This window comes from Pantherophis guttatus, chromosome 10, assembly GCF_059756535.1.
Source record: "Pantherophis guttatus breed Tessera chromosome 10, ASM5975653v1, whole genome shotgun sequence".
In the NCBI taxonomy this organism is placed as follows: Eukaryota; Metazoa; Chordata; class Lepidosauria; order Squamata; family Colubridae; genus Pantherophis; species Pantherophis guttatus.
Window position 1 is genome coordinate 26,225,237 of NC_142072.1, and position 16,658 is coordinate 26,241,894.

General features: G+C 41.5%; 1 protein-coding gene across 3 annotated transcripts in view; it reads right to left on the reverse strand.

Annotated features, from left to right (window-relative positions):
• SPOCD1 (SPOC domain containing 1) overlaps nt 1-16,658 on the reverse strand; it is a 48,054-nt gene that overhangs the window by 14,106 nt on the left and 17,290 nt on the right. For 2 of the 3 annotated variants that reach the window (XM_087876717.1, XM_034413337.3), the window contains exons 5-12: nt 15,172-15,250; nt 12,545-12,668; nt 10,620-10,779; nt 7,826-7,939; nt 5,533-5,658; nt 4,041-4,089; nt 3,229-3,370; nt 804-957 (exon numbers count right to left, since the gene is read on the reverse strand). In XM_087876717.1, the coding sequence (XP_087732843.1) occupies nt 804-957; nt 3,229-3,370; nt 4,041-4,089; nt 5,533-5,658; nt 7,826-7,939; nt 10,620-10,779; nt 12,545-12,668; nt 15,172-15,250 (948 nt within the window). The remainder of the gene's footprint in view (nt 1-803; nt 958-3,228; nt 3,371-4,040; nt 4,090-5,532; nt 5,659-7,825; nt 7,940-10,619; nt 10,780-12,544; nt 12,669-15,171; nt 15,251-16,658) is intronic. The other variant, XM_087876718.1, reaches the window with a different exon arrangement.

The window sequence follows — 16,658 nt, forward strand, 5'->3', positions numbered from 1 at the left end:
TAATATTATGTAAGTCAGGACATCAGGAAATTTTCTGCTGTCATCATCGCATCCCAATGAGGAATAGCACTAAAATATTTTGGCCCTTTTTGGTGGTGTTATGGGCAAGAAGAGGAATCAGAAGGTAATTACCATTTCAACTTCAAAGATGGATGCCCAAAATCACATTGGCAAAATTGACCATTCTGTGGCCAAATTTCAGCAACAGGTCAGGTCTTGAGGTGCTCAGAGCTGCAAATGGGGTGTCGAGTGTGCATCTCACAGGTAGCCCATAGCGGATTCAGTTACTTAAAGCTACCACTACCAGTGGGGTCCTTCAGAGCACTCTGCACTTGGTTGTTTTCTACAAACATTTCATTACTCAACTAGGTAACATCTTCAGTGCTAGACTAGAACTGATGTCCTAGCACTGATGATGTTACCTAGTTGGGTAATGAAACATCAGCAAGGAAACAACTAAGCCTTGGTAGTACAGTGGTTTAATGCACCCTGTTATTAACACAGCTGCCTGCAATTTCTGCAGGTTTGAATCTCACCAGGCTCAAGGTTGACTCAGCCTTCCATCCTTTCTAAGGTAGGTAAAATGAGGACCCAGTTTGTGGGGGCAATAAGCTGACTTTGTATAAATATACAAAAGTATGAAGGCTATTGCTTAGCGCATTGTAAGCCGCCCTGAGTCTCCGGAGAAGGGCGGCATATAAATCAAATTAAAATAAATAAAATAAATAAATAAGCTCAGAGAGCACCAAGGACCCCTCAGTTCAACTCTGAGCTACAAATATTCTCTTCTATAGGTACCCTACCTGACAGAGATGAGGACCAAAACCAGAAACAGGATACGCTTTGGCTACAAACTGCTTCACACTGAACATCTGAATAAGCCCATTCCAGATGACTGAGTAGCTGGACTGCTTTGCCCCTGGTCGATTTCGGTTTGCAGTGCTAGCAAAGGCAGACCTAAAGAAAGAGAAAGAAATCTGCAGATTATGGTCTGTTGCACACCAGCTACTATTTCATGTCTTAATTAATCACTATGGGTTTCCACTCAATTTTAATATGCTAATATTTCTACATAATAAAATTTTGAATAGAAATTATTACTGAAAGCCAAAGCACGTTTAATAGAGATTATCTGACATGGATCCAGTTGAAAGAATCACTTTGTCTCAGTTTGTAGCAATCCAACCAGCATACAAGCAAATAATTGAGCAGGATTCATTTATAGAAGAAACTTCTTTATATACAATAATATAAAACATGATGCATGTATACAATACCCATGCAGCTCTTGCAACATGGTAGAGAGAAGTAGAAGTAGCAAGGACAAGGACAAGAAGCAAGGAGGCAGAACGCTCAATCACAGACAAATGAACTCTTATATACATGGAACAGTTAAGCTAAGCCATGCCCAGGTTCTGAGCCATCTGACATGGCTCACAACAAATCCTGTGTCTCAGTCACCAAACAGTTTCCATTGGCTGACTTGTTGTTATGGCTATTCCAGTCCATAAATTCTTATACACTGACGCACTTTGATTGTGAGATGGGCAGTATATACATTTAATGATTGGATAAAATTAAAACTTAATAAAGAAATGCACAACAGATGTACTTGAGGGATGGTCACAGAGCAAGCAAACAAACAAGAGATGAAAGATGGGTTTAATATCAATGCTTGGCATTGACCAAAAGGATCTAACCAGTTTCTTTCTGGTTTTGCTGATACCTTCTTTTGCCAAAATGAAATACATTGGGCTGCTTTGGCCAAAGAACAAACACTGACTTTATCTCCTGTTCAAAGCCTGGAGAGAAGAAATAAACAGGCCCCACATTTTTTCAGCTCAAGTATCTTCTTTCAGAGAGAAGACAGACCAATTTGCATGGGATGGAAAAAGGAAACACTCTAGCCCAGTGATGGCTAACCTTTTTGCCATCGCATGCCAGGAGGGGGGGCGGGCAGGGGTGTGTGCACGTGCATGCCCACACCCATAATTCTATGTGCCCTGCCCCGCCCCACCATGCATGCATGACACCCCCCCCACACTCCCCCCGCTCCTGGCACACGATGGCCCAGTAGGCCCATTTTTCTCTATCACCTGGCTCCAGAGCCACTCTAGGAAGTTGGAAGTTGGACTCTCTAGGTCCCACTGGAAGTTGGCAAACAGGTCATTTGTGGCCTCTGGAGGGCCTCTGGGGGGGGATGCCGTTTTCACCCTCCCCAGACTCCTAGAGAGGCTCTGGAGGCTGGGGACAGCAAAAAACGGGCCTTCTGGTCCCACCAGAAGTTGGCAAATGGGCCATTTCTGGCCTCTGGAGGGCCTCCGGGGGAGTGGGGAAGGCAGTTTTCGCCCTCCCCAGACTCCTAGAAAGGCTCTGGAGCCAGGTGAGAGAGAAGAACAGGCCCTCCCCACCCCACACCCCCCGAGGCCTTCCAGAGGCATGAAACAACCTGTTTCCCTACTTCTGGTGGGCCCAGAAGGCCTGAAAATCAGTTGGCCAGTGCGTGCATGCGCGCCAGAGCTGAGCTTGCATGCCCACTGATATGGCTATGCCTGCCACCTGTGGCACGCATGTCATAGGTTTGCCATCATGGCTCTAACCTCTTAAATCTCCATTAAACACACTTCTTGCTGTCCAAAAAAGAATCTGGAAAGCAATCAGCCATAAATTAGGAGAATAAATCTGCAAAATGCAAAACACAACCTTACCTGCTAGAAGCTCAAATAATTTAGAGATGACCATTAGATGAAAATAACAGTGCCAAATTTTGCTCTGCATTTGACTTTCAGTATGTGTTCTTCTCCTGAATGTGATAGCGACTGGAAAGTTGGAGGCAGGGAGAAGTTTTCTCATTACAAAACTCTGCCTGGTGTCAGATTCGATGGTGTCCAGCCACCATGTTCTTTGGCAGCCTGGTTTCTTTTTACCACTAACTCTTCCAAACACAATTGTTTTCTGCAGGGAATTCCTCCACATGACATGGCCATAGTAAGTTGAGATGCAATTTCATTATTTTGCCTTTTAGTGATATGTCTGGTATCACTCCAAGTACTTCAGTACTGTTAGTCAGCCGAGAGGCTGGAATATTCACATAGCATTCCTTAAGATTTCTGGAAGCTTTTATTGAAAAGGTCAAGACACTCCGTAGTTTATGTTCACAGAAATGTGAACACGTGATTTGAAAATCATAAATTCCACCTGATTTGAAAATCATAAATTGAGACAGACCTGCCCTCATCCTGAGGTCTCTTGTCAATCTCCGAACATGTGATGTTTTGATGCAAAATCTGAGAGGGATTTGTGTCCTGCTTAAAAGTAAATTTATACGTGGCCGGCTCAAACATCCGCTCATTCTCAGCAGCCAACTCTCCTGCAGAGCCAGAAAGAAAGATACTTGTAAGTGTTGTTTTCAATTACAGGAAGTTCTCAACTTACGACTACAACTGGGATCACAATTTCCATTGCTAACAAAGGTGGTTGTTAAGTGAGTTGTGCCCAATTTTACAAATATTTTTGCCATAGTTATTAAACAGATCACATGAATACATTGTGAATAAATCACATTAAGTGATTACATGGTTAGTAAGTGAATCCAGCTTTCCTCCATTGACCGCTTGTCAGAAACAAGTTGGGAAGGTGGCAAAGGGTGACCCAGGGATGCAGCAACCATTGTCAATACATGCTGGTTGCCAAAGGTACAAATTTCGATCACATGACTTTGAGTTCCCTACAACCATTGTTAAGTGCAAAGATCAGTCAAAGCTTTCAACACGTGTTAAACGGATGACTGTAAGTCAAGGGCTACCTGGGCATTTTAAATGATCCTCTGTTGAGTTTTCAAAACCCATGTTCACAATCCTAACATGAAAAGTTAATAAACTTTTTTTATTTAAAGTAGTTGTTTTTAACGTGTTTAGTTTGATAGTATTTAATATGATTTTAATTGATTTTGAATGGGAGCAGCCAAGACCTGATGAGAAAATGGGCAGCTAGATAAATGCTTTCAATCAATAAAATATAAACCAAATAAATAAACTTACTTATTTGGTTGCTTCCAACTAATGATGGCACCTCGAGCAGCGATGATTCCTAAAAATAATGTACCACCAGGAGAGTTACTGTGCTTTTAATGTTTAGCCTCACCAGTTGACATCTATAATAAAGTCAATGAAGCTTGCAGCTTTAATACTATTTGCAAGGGGAGGAGAGTGGGGGGCAGGTAGCCAAGGGAGCTGAGTAATACAGTTTGCTACAGGTAGACCTCAAGTTATGACCACAAGTTGGGACCAGAATTTCCATAGCTAAGCAAGGCAGCTGATAATTGGGTTATACCTGATTTTACATCACTTTTTTTTTTTTTGCCACAGTTGTTAAGTGAATCATGCAATCATTGAGCAAATCCAGCTTCCCCCATTAGGTTTACTTGTCAGAAGCTGGCTAAGAAGGTTGGAAATAGCAATCGCATCGCCCTGGTGGGACACTGCAAAAATAACCGCTGCTTGCCAAAACCTCAAATTTTGATCAGGTGACTGTAGGGTTGCTGCAACTGTTGTGTGCGGACAGCTGTAAGTCATTTGTTTTAAAGTAGCTTACAAATGATTGTAAGTTGAGGGCTACCTTTAACAATATCAGGAAAGGAAGTCACTAAGAAAAATCTAAACATAGACAGAACTCAAAGAGTTCGATTTCCAGTGTAGAAATACCCATTTGGTTAATTTCTATGGCAATTAAAGGAAATGTTAATACCAAGTAGAGTAAGGTTGCATGTAGGATGATAAGAGTCAAAAAGGAACTTGGAAAATCATCTAATCCAGACACCCTTTTGCGATGTTAGCTCCACTATCTACGACTAATTATACAGAATCCCAAGAATTTCACCATATATAACATGAATGCAAACCAAGGGTGAAATTAAAAAAATTCCCCTACCGGTTCTGTGGGCGTGGCTTGTTGGGGGAGGTCATGTGACTGGGTGGGCATGGCCAACTTGACATCACTCACATCGAGGGGCTCCTCACCGGCCCCTCCCCTCCAAGCCACTCCTTGTCGCGAATGGCAGGAAAATGGGGAGGGGAATATTCCTGCCTACCATCCTTCCCTCAGTCTGTATTGAGATTGAGGAATGGATGACAGGCAGGAAAATCCCCTTCCCCATTTTCCTGCCTTTCACAAAAACAGCTCCATTCTAACTGCCCCCCTCCCCCTCCCTCTGGGGGACTACCTTAAAAGGGACAGGCTGCAGCAGCTCCTTTGTGAATGGAGGGAGAAAAGTTAGCATTCTCTCTGCTGCATTGAACATTGAATTCTGTGGAATATCGAGTGGCCGGAAGAGGTGAATGGCGACCGGCCGGGCGTGGGTGGGGCCAAGGAGGGCTAATTACTACCAGTTCGGCGAACTGATGCCGATAATCCTTAGCGGTTCTCCCGAACCGGTCCAAACCGGGAGGATTTCACCCCTGCTTCAAACTCAAGAGAATTCCCTACAGCAAGGTTCAGTTGGTTGCCCTGGCCTGAACACTACCATCTACTCACAATTATTTCTTCAGATGCCACATCTATATCTGCTTGTCTGTATATCTCAACAATTCCTTTGTGGGTGAACTTTTCAGAGCAATGCCTTGGCACTTCTCGCTCCACTTTCTCAATCATCTCCAATTCCTGTAAGCAAGAGAATGACACAGACATGTCTCCAAGGAAGATGATCGTTTCACACATGACATTCAAAGGTATGTATCTGATATGGGAGTCAAGATGTTTGGTGACAGACCAGTGGCTTCCGAAATAAGCTGCTGGCTTGTGAAAGCATGACCATGACAAAATACCACTCAAGGATAAGAAAAGTACCCGAAGTAGCCGCAACAACAGTAGGACCCATAAATCTAACTAAGCAGTGAAACAGATGAATGTCAACGCCTATCTCCCACCCGCAGAAGCAACTAAAACATGAATAATGGATCCACCTGGATTTTTTTACCCCTCCAAAGATTATCATAGCAATAGCAATAACACTTGGACTTATATCCCGCTCAGTGGTGAAATCCAAATTTTTTTATGACTGGTTCTGTGGGCGTGGCTTGGTGGGCATGATGTGGCTTGGTGGGCGTGGCAGGGGAAAGATACTGCAAAATCCGCATTCCCAACCCACTCCAGGGGAAGGATACTGCAAAATCCCCATTCCCTCCCCACTCCTGGGGAAAGGATATTGCAAAATCTCCATTCCCACCCCACTCTGGGGCCAGCCAGAGTGGTTCTCCGAACTGCTCAAAATTTCCACTACCGGTTCTACAGAACCTGCTGGATTTCACCCCTGATCCCGTTTCACAGTGCTTTATAACTCTCTCTAAGCAGTTTACAGAGTCAGTATATTGTCCCCAAACAATCTGGGTCCTCATTTTACCAACTTCAGAAGGATGGAAGCACAGGTAGATAACCACCTGGATCAAGCTCTTAGTACCACCCGTAACAACTATATCACTAAATATTTCCAGGAGTTTTGGCTCGTGACTGCAGAAATACAGGTAGTCCTCGGCTTACGACCACAATTGAGCCCCAAAATTTTTGTTGCTAAGTGAGACATTTGTTAAGTGAGTTTTGCCCCATTTTATGACCTTTCTTGCCAGAGTTAAGAGAATCAGTGCAGTGCAGTGGTGGGTTGCTCCTGGTTCGGTCCGGTTCTTGCGAACCGATAGTAAAAGCAGCAGGAGGTTCTGTCTATCCGTCTGGACGTCATCGTGGATGATCTGCGCATACGCAGAAGCTCCTGCACCTGTGCTCCCGTTGCGAACCGGTAGTAAAGGTAAGTAGAACCTATCCCTGCTGCAGTTGTTAAGTTAATAACAGAATTGTTAAGTGAATCTGGCTGCCCCATTGACTTTGCTTATCAGAAAGTCTCTCAAGAGATGATCACATGACCCGAGGACATGACAGCCATCGCAAGTACAAATCAACTGCCAAGCATCTGAATTTTGATCATGCGACTATGGGGATGCTACAATGGTCACAAGTGTGAAAAACGGTCATAGGTCACTTTTTTTCAGAGCCATTGTAACTTTGGTCACTAAATGAACTGTTGTAAATCGAGGACTACTTGTATTGATTTTTATATTTATTTATTCATTTGTATCCCGCCTTTATTCTTTTCACAAATAACTCAAGGTGGTGAACATATTCTACACTTTCCTCCTTCTACTGATGGCAAGAGTCCCTTGAAAATAAAACGGGTGGCATATACATTTACTAAAATGAACAAACTTGGCTGCCAATATTAACTTTTGCAGATGGGGGAAATAAGACTGGATTTGTACTCGTAGCAAATTCTTACCCTTCCAAATACCGTATTTTTCAGAGTATAAGACGCACCTTTTTCCCCCCTAAAAGCGGGTGAAAATTTAGGTGGGTCTTATACACCGAATGTAGGCTTCCCACCCACCCACTGGCCCCCACCCTTTGGCCTCTGCCTTGCAGCAGTTACCTCCTTGCAAGCAAACAAGAAAAAACAGCTCCTTTCAGCTTCAGCACAGGCTAATTAGCACAAGTTGATTGGATTGGCCTCCCAACTCTCAGCTGATTTGCTCTCAGCTGTTTTGCGCAGGGCTCTGCTGCTTGCTGCAAAGAGGTAAATTGCTGGAGCTGATTTTTTTTTCCTTATGCTAATCAAGCTATGCTGAAAACGAAAATGAAAGTAAAGCAGGCTGTTTGCTGCAACAAGGCAAAATTGCTCAGAGGCAGAGGGAGATTTCTTTTTCTTCTTTTCCTCACCAAAAAAGGTAGGTGTGTTTTATATTCCAAAAAATATGGTAATAAGGGCAGAGGGACCTCAACTTACATGTTTGTTCTTCTTGGCTCTCCACTCTGCTAATTCCTTGGAGGCCATCTCTAAAGAGTTCATCTGAACAAGTCTCCTTGGGGTGATTTTTCCAAGCACCAACTTGTGGAAGAGCTGGGGAAAACACACAAGCAAAAGATGTTTTGCACGAGAGCTGTGATTAAAACAATAATAGCTGGCCTAAAATAGCCTTATTTTCCTTTCCGTGAAAGAGTACAAGAAACCAGCAATGCCTCTGAAACAAATAGTCGTATAGATTGCAAACCAGGATCTATAATACAATATTCTAGCAAGTTGACTGGGTCAGCCGGCCTCTCACTGCCTTCTCTAGATTTCTCCAACTCAAAATGGCTAAACTTCTTTCTTTCAAATTGGTGGGTGGGCCCCCATTTGCATTTCACCATCCACGGACAGCAAGTCTTTTCTGTCCTGTGAATTGCCTTTATCTCACCCCCAGCCCACAAACACCCTTAAGTTGTGCTTAGCTGTAGAAATGTTAAGGTAATATTCGCTACTTATTCCAACACTGTTCAAGGATGGCCTCCAAATATGTCATATTTGTTCGTTTCAATCACCTATATAACCTTCCAGGAAAGGTTGGGAAGTGAGTCAACGTAATTAGTCCTCAACTTATAACCGATTGTTTAATGTTTGAAGTTTATTTTTGTTTATCTACTGTGTTTCCCCCCCAAAATAAGACCCTGTCTTATATTTTTTTTGAACCCTGAAATAAGCGCTTGGTCTTATTGCCATGAGCTCAAAAGCCCAATTGGGCTTATTATCAGGGGGTGTCTTATTTTGGGGGAAACAGGGTATTTATTTGATTAATATGTCACCCATCTCAGAATAACAGACTTGGAAGGGACCTTGTAGGTCATCTAGTCCAACCCCCCACCCAAGGAGAAGACCATACACCAGTAGTGGGTTGCCCCTGGTTCGCAAGAACCGGTAGTAAAATTTGTGGGAGGCCCCACCCACCGCCCCGGATGTCATCATCAGCGATTTGCGCATGCAATCCTGTTGTGAACCAGTAGTAAAGGTAAGTAGAACCCACCCCTGCCCTACACCATTTCTGACAGATGGCAGATTGAAAGCTTCCAGTGATGAATCTCCCACAACTTCTGAAGGCAACTTCTGTTCCATTGGTTGATTGATCTCATGTCAGAACATTTCTCCTTATCTCTAAGTTGAATCTCTCCTTGACCACTTTCCATTCATTATTCCTTGTCTGGCCTTTGGGTGCTTTGGGAAGTAGGCTGACCCACTCCTCTCTGTGGCAGCCCCTCAAATATTGGAACACTGCTATCATGTCTCCCCTGGTCTTTCTCTTCACTAGGCTAGCCAGGCCCTGTTCCTGCAATCATTCTTCATATGTTTTAGTCTCCAGTCCTCCAATCATCCTGGTTACTCTTCTCTGCACTCTTTCCAGAGTATCAACATCTTTTTTATAGTGTAGTGACCAAAACTGGATGCTGTATTGTAGGTGTGATTTTATTATGGCTTTACAGAGTGGTATTAGTACCTCACATGATCCTGATTGTATCCCTCTGTTAATGCAATTTAGGATTGTGTTGGCTTTTTTGGCTGCCACTGCTCACTTCTGGCTCATATTTAACTGGTTGTCCACTAAGACTCCAAGATCCCTCTCACAGATGACTGTACTACTATATGTTTACTTTTGGTTTTCTCACTTTGAAAAGTGCTGCAGTTACAATGGCATTGAAAAAAGAATTACAACTGGCCCTGCAGTCACATGATCAAAAAGCATGTTATGATCATAGGTTGCAACACCTAGGATCATGTGATTGCCAGTTGTAACTTCCCAGATGGTTTCTGAGAAGCAAAGTCCATGGAAGTTCAGATTTGCTTAACAACTATGTGATTGACTTATCTGTAGCAAAAAAAAAAAAAAAAGATAATAAAACCAGGTGTGACTCATTTAATGATCACATAGTTTAGAGATTGAAATTTTGGTCCCAATTGTGATCATAAGTCGAGGACTACCTGTAGAGGCAGCAAATGGACCAACACGGGTGACAGCAAATTTCATGCTGATACAGCTTTCTGGCAACTCAAGGATGATTACATATTACCATTAGTCCTTGTTTAGCAACCACAGTTGGAACTGACAACTTGGTCATTAAGCAAAATGGTTGTTAAGTAGAGTTTTAAGAGTGCCTATAGTTCTATTTCAGCTTTTCTTTGCTTTACAGACTTGCAAAGGTCATAAATGCAAGGACTGGCCATAAAGTTACTTTTTCATCACTGTCATCTGTGAGCAGTCATTAAACACAGAAGTTGCTAAATGAAGTTGCTACCTGTACTATCACTCAGTACAGAGTTAAACCCAAGAATTGCATGAAAAGCTCATTTTAAACCTTACCTAAATTGCAAATTATATGACCCAAATTCTAGCAGAATTTGGAGGAGCCTCCAAATTTGGAGGAGCTAAACCGCAGCCTCCTTAGCCTTCCTTTTATACTATTTTGAATAAAAACTGGGCAAAAATGAATTATAATTTATAATTTATCTTATAATTTATCATTTACCTCAATTATTGATTATTCTTATAATTTATAAGAATAATTTATCCTGCTCACTAGATATTGGTTTAAAAGTACCCTTTCTGGTTAAATGTAATTTTAAATGGAACAAAAAAAAATGAATGACAGCCCAGGATGGTAATAAAGCAAAGCCATACTTTAAGTTCCTTGCTTCATAGTTAAGATTCTCTTTAATGTTTTGAAATGAATTATGAGGCAACTTAGCTTGCATTTTTTTTGGTATTTATGACCTGGTTGTCTGTTGATTTCAGATTGAAGAGCAGACTGCGATACTTATTTTTATAAAGCCGATCCACACGGCCAAAATGTTTGAATATCTCTGTCTCCACTTTCTTTGCTATTTTCGATGCTATATTTTTCTGCACATCGATGTCAACGGAATCATTCAGCCTGAAATGCAGAGGCAGGAGATAAGTTGGTGTAACCAGTCAATCGCTCACACCAAATAACATGCGTTCTTTTCATTTCCACCAAAAATTAACAAACAGACCATTTAGAATGCTGTTCTCTTAAGACTTTTCAATTAAACGCATTATTTAAAGATACTGGAAAACACCAAGGAAGAATCTTTGCTCTGGAGTTCTATGAATCTCCGCTGATCACCCTGGGGATGCCCTTTCTGTGATGTCCCGCTGCCTGGAAGCGGTACGGGCCTCGATGGGAAGAAACAGACTCAGACTCAACCCATCCAAGACTGAGTGGCTGTGGATACCGGCATCTCGTGATCTAGTGGCCCCATCACTTGTGATGGGAGGGCAGGTCCCTCAGAACGGGGGTCCTCCTGGATCCACAGCTATCTTTAGAAGATCATTTGATGGCCGTGACCAGGGAGGCCTTCGCACAGGTACGCCTGGTGCACCAGTTGCGCCCTTTCCTAGATCGGGATGCCCTTGCCACAATCACTCATGCCCTTGTTATGTCTCGGTTGGACTACTGTAACGCCCTCTACATGGGACTGCCCTCGAAGGCTACAGTTAGTCCAGAATGCGGCCGCGCGGATTGTTACGGGGGCTTCTCGTTACTCCTGTGTGACATCTCTCCTGCACGAGCTGCACTGGCTACCGGTGGTTATTTGGGTTCGTTTCAAGGTGCTGGTGCTCACCTATAAAGCCCTACATGGCTTAGGCCCGGGGTACCTGCAGGATCATCTCCTGCCATCCTCCCATCGTCTGGTGCGCTCACACAGAGCAGGCCTCCTCAGGGTGCGTTTAGCCGGACAATGTCGGCTGGCGGCCCCCGGGGGAGAGCGTTCTCTGTGGGAGCGCTGACCCTCTGGAATGGGCTGCCCCTGACCTCCTCTCCTTCTGCCGCAAATTGAAGACATGGCTTTTTCACCAAATGGGCTGAATCCGTAGGGGTGGTTTTTAATAATTTTAATTAAATTTTTAATTAATTTTAACTAATTTTAAATTGACTTTGATGTTTATGTAATTTTTTTTTGTCTCCTTCTTGTAAGCCGCCCTGAGTCCTTTGGGAGAAAGGCGGCATATAAATTACATAAATAAATAAATAAATAAATAAATAAATAAATAAATAAATAAATAAATAAATAAATAAATAAATAAATAAATAAACAAACAAACAAACAAACAAACAAACAAATAAAATCAAGCAGAGGCCAACTCAAGCTACCACTCAATTCTAAAGCATACTAGATGAATGTTGGCGATCCTCCTTTTCTTAACCTATCTCAAAAAGCATCTTCATGAAGGGATGCTATTTATACTATCACATGTGTAAGTAAAACAAATGGGACTTCAATTTGCCACCATTGTAAAGTGCTACTGTATTAGCAAAATAGAAACATAGAAGGAAATGTGTGCTAATGCAAGTATCCTTTGAAGTGTCTGGTTCTCAGCAAACTTTATCAAAATTTCTATCGCCAACTGATAGACTTCTTTCTATTAAGACAATAATTCTTTCTTGAAGACAGTAATAGTATAATCTCCAGCACACACTGTTAAATAAGTAAGTTCTTCAGTGAGCGTTGATTATTGGTTTTTGGGTCCTGCATTTGATTCCACACATCAATTCATTTTTAATTGCCATTATTTATCGAATTTGAAATCCCAATTTGATTAATAATGGTAATTAAAATTAATTTCATCAAGTTTGTCCTCTTGTATACCAAGGATGTCCAGCCATATTGACCTACCTTTTCTGGAGGGTTTCTGTCAAGGCTTCCATAACTTTAATGCGACTTTGTTCTTGAGAGAGCCAAGACCTAGGTATTGGTTTGGGAGTCTTTTTTGGTGTTATCTTCCCTTTTGTTCTGCAGTCTTTTAAAATAATAGAAAAGACTTGAGACAATTCAACAGAGGAATTTGCAGAAGGAAATTTGAGGAAGGCCTATTACTTCCTTGCTAAAAGCTCCGCTCTTTGGCAATTTGTATGTACGCATTTAGCAAATAGAAGAATGCCTCCTAACTTCTCAAAAAAACCCAAAACTTCATTCTCAACCTTCCAATCGGTTTAATGAAATTTGCCTCAACTGAGATATCTTGTGTGGAGACAGGTACCAATTCAAAAGCTCTCTCTAATTATCAACCCAGATTCAAAAATTAAAATAATCTCAGAACTAAATGAGAGGATTAGGTTGGGGCACTTTAGATCTTTGTACTTGTTTTCCAGTAATAAAAAAGAACTTGCTGGAAAGCCGCGTTTTTCAAATTGGCATCTTTAAAATAGGTGGACATTGACTCCCAGAATTCCTCAGACAACCGTGCTGGCCAGGGAATTCTGGGAGTTGAAGTCCACACATTTTAAACTTGCCAAGATTTGGTCTGTGACCGCAAATAAAAGTTATTATTATTATAACTTGCCAAGTTTGAAAAACACTGCTGTAAAGAGATTAGAGCAGAAATTCAAATTGACATTCCAAATCACAAAAGATTGAAAACAGAAATTATTGAGCTTGTTATCTGAAGCACCTCTTCGTTCCACTTCTCCGCTTCAATTTTCCTGGACTTCTCTTTTCTTCTGAAAATTCCAAGCTTTGCTTTCAAGCTCTGGGAAACAGGAGTAATTACACCTCTCTTTGTCTATGTGACATGAAGATGTGGATTCTAACTTTTCTGACTTAGAAGCTCGCAGGCTGCCATTCACCTCCAGTGCAGTTACTAAAGCTTTTTACAAGATACCGGCCCTGAATTTAAATCACACAGAATTTCGTATTTTTCCATATACATTTCTAACTGATTCTAGAAATAAAACAGAGGAGTTTAAAATGAATGAACCGAATGAAATGCATTAAATGCATGACCCATTAATGCATGACAGATATTCTTCAGAGCCTATCAGGGCTTTCAACATTTTATAGACTATAATGAGCACTCCTGAATTATTGCTGACATTGCAAAAAATATTCTAGCAAGAAGGATGTTATCTTCTTCATAGCTCTTTCTTCAGGGAAGCTGTTTCACCAACAGCTGCCCCTCCAATACCTCCCTCAACGTGTGTGTGTGTGTTTGTGTGTATCCTCATAATCTGTAAAACATTGTATATGAGGAAGACATTTTTTCAAGATATTAATCCTTAGCCAATCACGACTTTGGACCAGCATCTAAAAACCTTCTCCCACCCAACAAGACAGTCTTGCCCATCCCATAAATTATCCCATTACTGCATTGCGATGGATCAATCTGAGAGCTCTTATAGGTTCTATTTGCTCTTTATGACCAATAAATTTCACAATTCACAGTTGATCGTCAGTGTGATAGAGGGGACAGGCCCACAGCAAGCTGACATTTGTTCAAACTCTCACTCCATCATAAAGCTTATCACGCAGGTCCCCAGGGCAGGCTTTAAAAACACCAATATGTCTACAGACAATTTCGTTTGCGCCCTCCAGGCTCTGCGCGGAACAGGATGTTTAATTAAAAAATAATCGTAAACAAAATTAAGGAAGAAATGGGGAGGTTATAAAGGAAAGCACCAGCTTCTAGCATCATCCGTATTTCAAAAAAATGCCTGTGGAGGCCATAACATTCCTATAAAATAAAAATAAATGGGGTTATTTTGTTTGGAAATCTGCCTCTTTGCTGAGAACTACAGGAAAAATAAGCTGCGGAGCCAAATGGTGTATTCTGCAATATTGGTGGGAAGCATCCTTAGTTTTTTCTTTTTCGTTTTTTAAAACTGGAAGCCAGCCATGATGTGGGTAACATACCAAAATGCAATTTCAAAATTCCTAGTGTTGTCACCAGCCCTTGAACTGGGAGTCATTGATAATGGGGTTAACCTTAATCTACTCTATTAATTTGCCCCGAACAGATAAAATAAACAAACCCTCAACTATCCAACAGTCTCCTTTCTACTACAATATGAAGGACTGAAGTGTCTATGGAGATTTTCAGTCATCCAGGTCATGGTTGTCCCAAAGGTGCTTTTTCAAAAGGCAACTGGACTTCCTTTGTCTTTTCTTTGAAGACGTTTTGCTTCTCATTCAAGAGGCTTCTTCAGTTCTGACTGAATGGTGGAGCATGAAAGGATTTATATTCCTTGCAGTCCTCTGGTCACTAGCACTAAGTTACTGCAAGGAATATAAAATGCTTCCATTCTCCACCATTCAATCAGAACTGAAGAAACTTCTTGCATGAGAAATGAAATGTCTTCAAGGAAAAAAAAAAGAGAGTTCAGTTGCCTTTTGAAAAAGCACCTTTGGGAAAGATTGAAGTCAGAACTGATATCTGAAAGCATAAAACACATTTATTTTTTTATAAGATGCCCAGATCCCTTGGCTGGTTATAAATACTATAAATAAATAAACTAGTAGCAACGTACCTAAACACTCTGTTGCTAAACAGAGTCTATCTTCTTTTTTCCTTTTTGAAGAGAGCCTGGTATCATTGCCTTCACGTTTCTTGCATTACAGGAATTATGACAATCATGCAAGGAAAACAACCAGGATTAAATTAATGGCCTCTTGCAGATTTGAATTCGAATTAAATTATCCATTGGTTATTGTCATTATTAGTATGCAGGCCACAGTTGCATAGGAGAAAAAGGAAGTTTACTCAATGAGTTGCATTAATCCATGTATTGTTTAACTATTGCCATTGTTAGAAGCAGTACGAGTTCACAGACGGAGCTACTCGAGACAGTAACTTGGAAGCAGCAAAGAACTTATTCACGTAGTTGCAATACGGGTGCACACAATGTGGGCCCAGCATGAAGCGTTCACCACTTTTTATTCCCTTACACAAAGTCACTCCCACCCCCTTTGGCACAGCATCCTATCAAAGACAACTACCTTATATGGTACTTACTCCTCCCCCCCCCAAGAGCCCTCTCACCTGTGTCCTATCTCCAGTTTAACAGTTTAACCATAACCTAGTTTTTCCTAGCATAGGTTCTTTTTTATCTTTGTGTTTCCTCTACTTGCGGTGTCAACTGATATTTAATTGTTAGCTGCTTATCTAATATCGAAACAGCTCAGAATTTTCCATGTAGAACATAGGTTAAGCATTTACTTTAGAAACAATAACAATTCTATTTTTTTTAAATAAATGACACTACCCCAGAAGGCTGGTCCTGCCCTGTGTGCAACACCTAATGGAAATACACAATGAGGTGGAGATTTCAAAAGACTTTATTCTGCACAAAAGAAGGACAACGGGAGGATCACTCCTACTTGGCCTGTATAAAGGCCATGCCTTAAACAGTACATTTTTAAGGATTTATTTCCTCACAAGCCCCGTAAGTCATCCCCTAAAAGACCAATCCAGTTTCATCCCCTATATTCAGCAAATCAATATATAATTAATCATCATTTAAAAAATTCCTAGCATTTACTATCCCAAAGTTCCCTTTTTTATGAGGTCACCTTGTGGTGACCTCAGTTGTGGTCATGAAGTCAAAAACTACCTTCATAGCAGTGGTGAAATCCAATTTTTTTTACTACTGGTTCTGTGGATGTGGCTTGCTGGGCATGGTGTGGCTTGGTGGGCATGGCAGGGGAAGGATACTGCAAAATCTCCATTCCCTCCGCACTCTGGGGCCAGCCAGAAGTGGCATTTGCCGGTTCTCCAAACTACTCAAAATTTCTGCTTTGTTCTCCAGAACCTGTCAGAACCTGCTGGATTTCACCCCTGCACCTTACCCCATGGCAACATTTGGGGTTTCATCAGAGCAAGCATTTCTGAGGGTTTTACTGGCCAAGCTGTTTTCATTACCCCTCCCTTATGCATTAGCAACTGATTGCAAAAGATCTGAAAAGCAAAAACAAAAATTTCTGGCAGACGTGAAATTTTTACGGGAAGGGGGTCTTT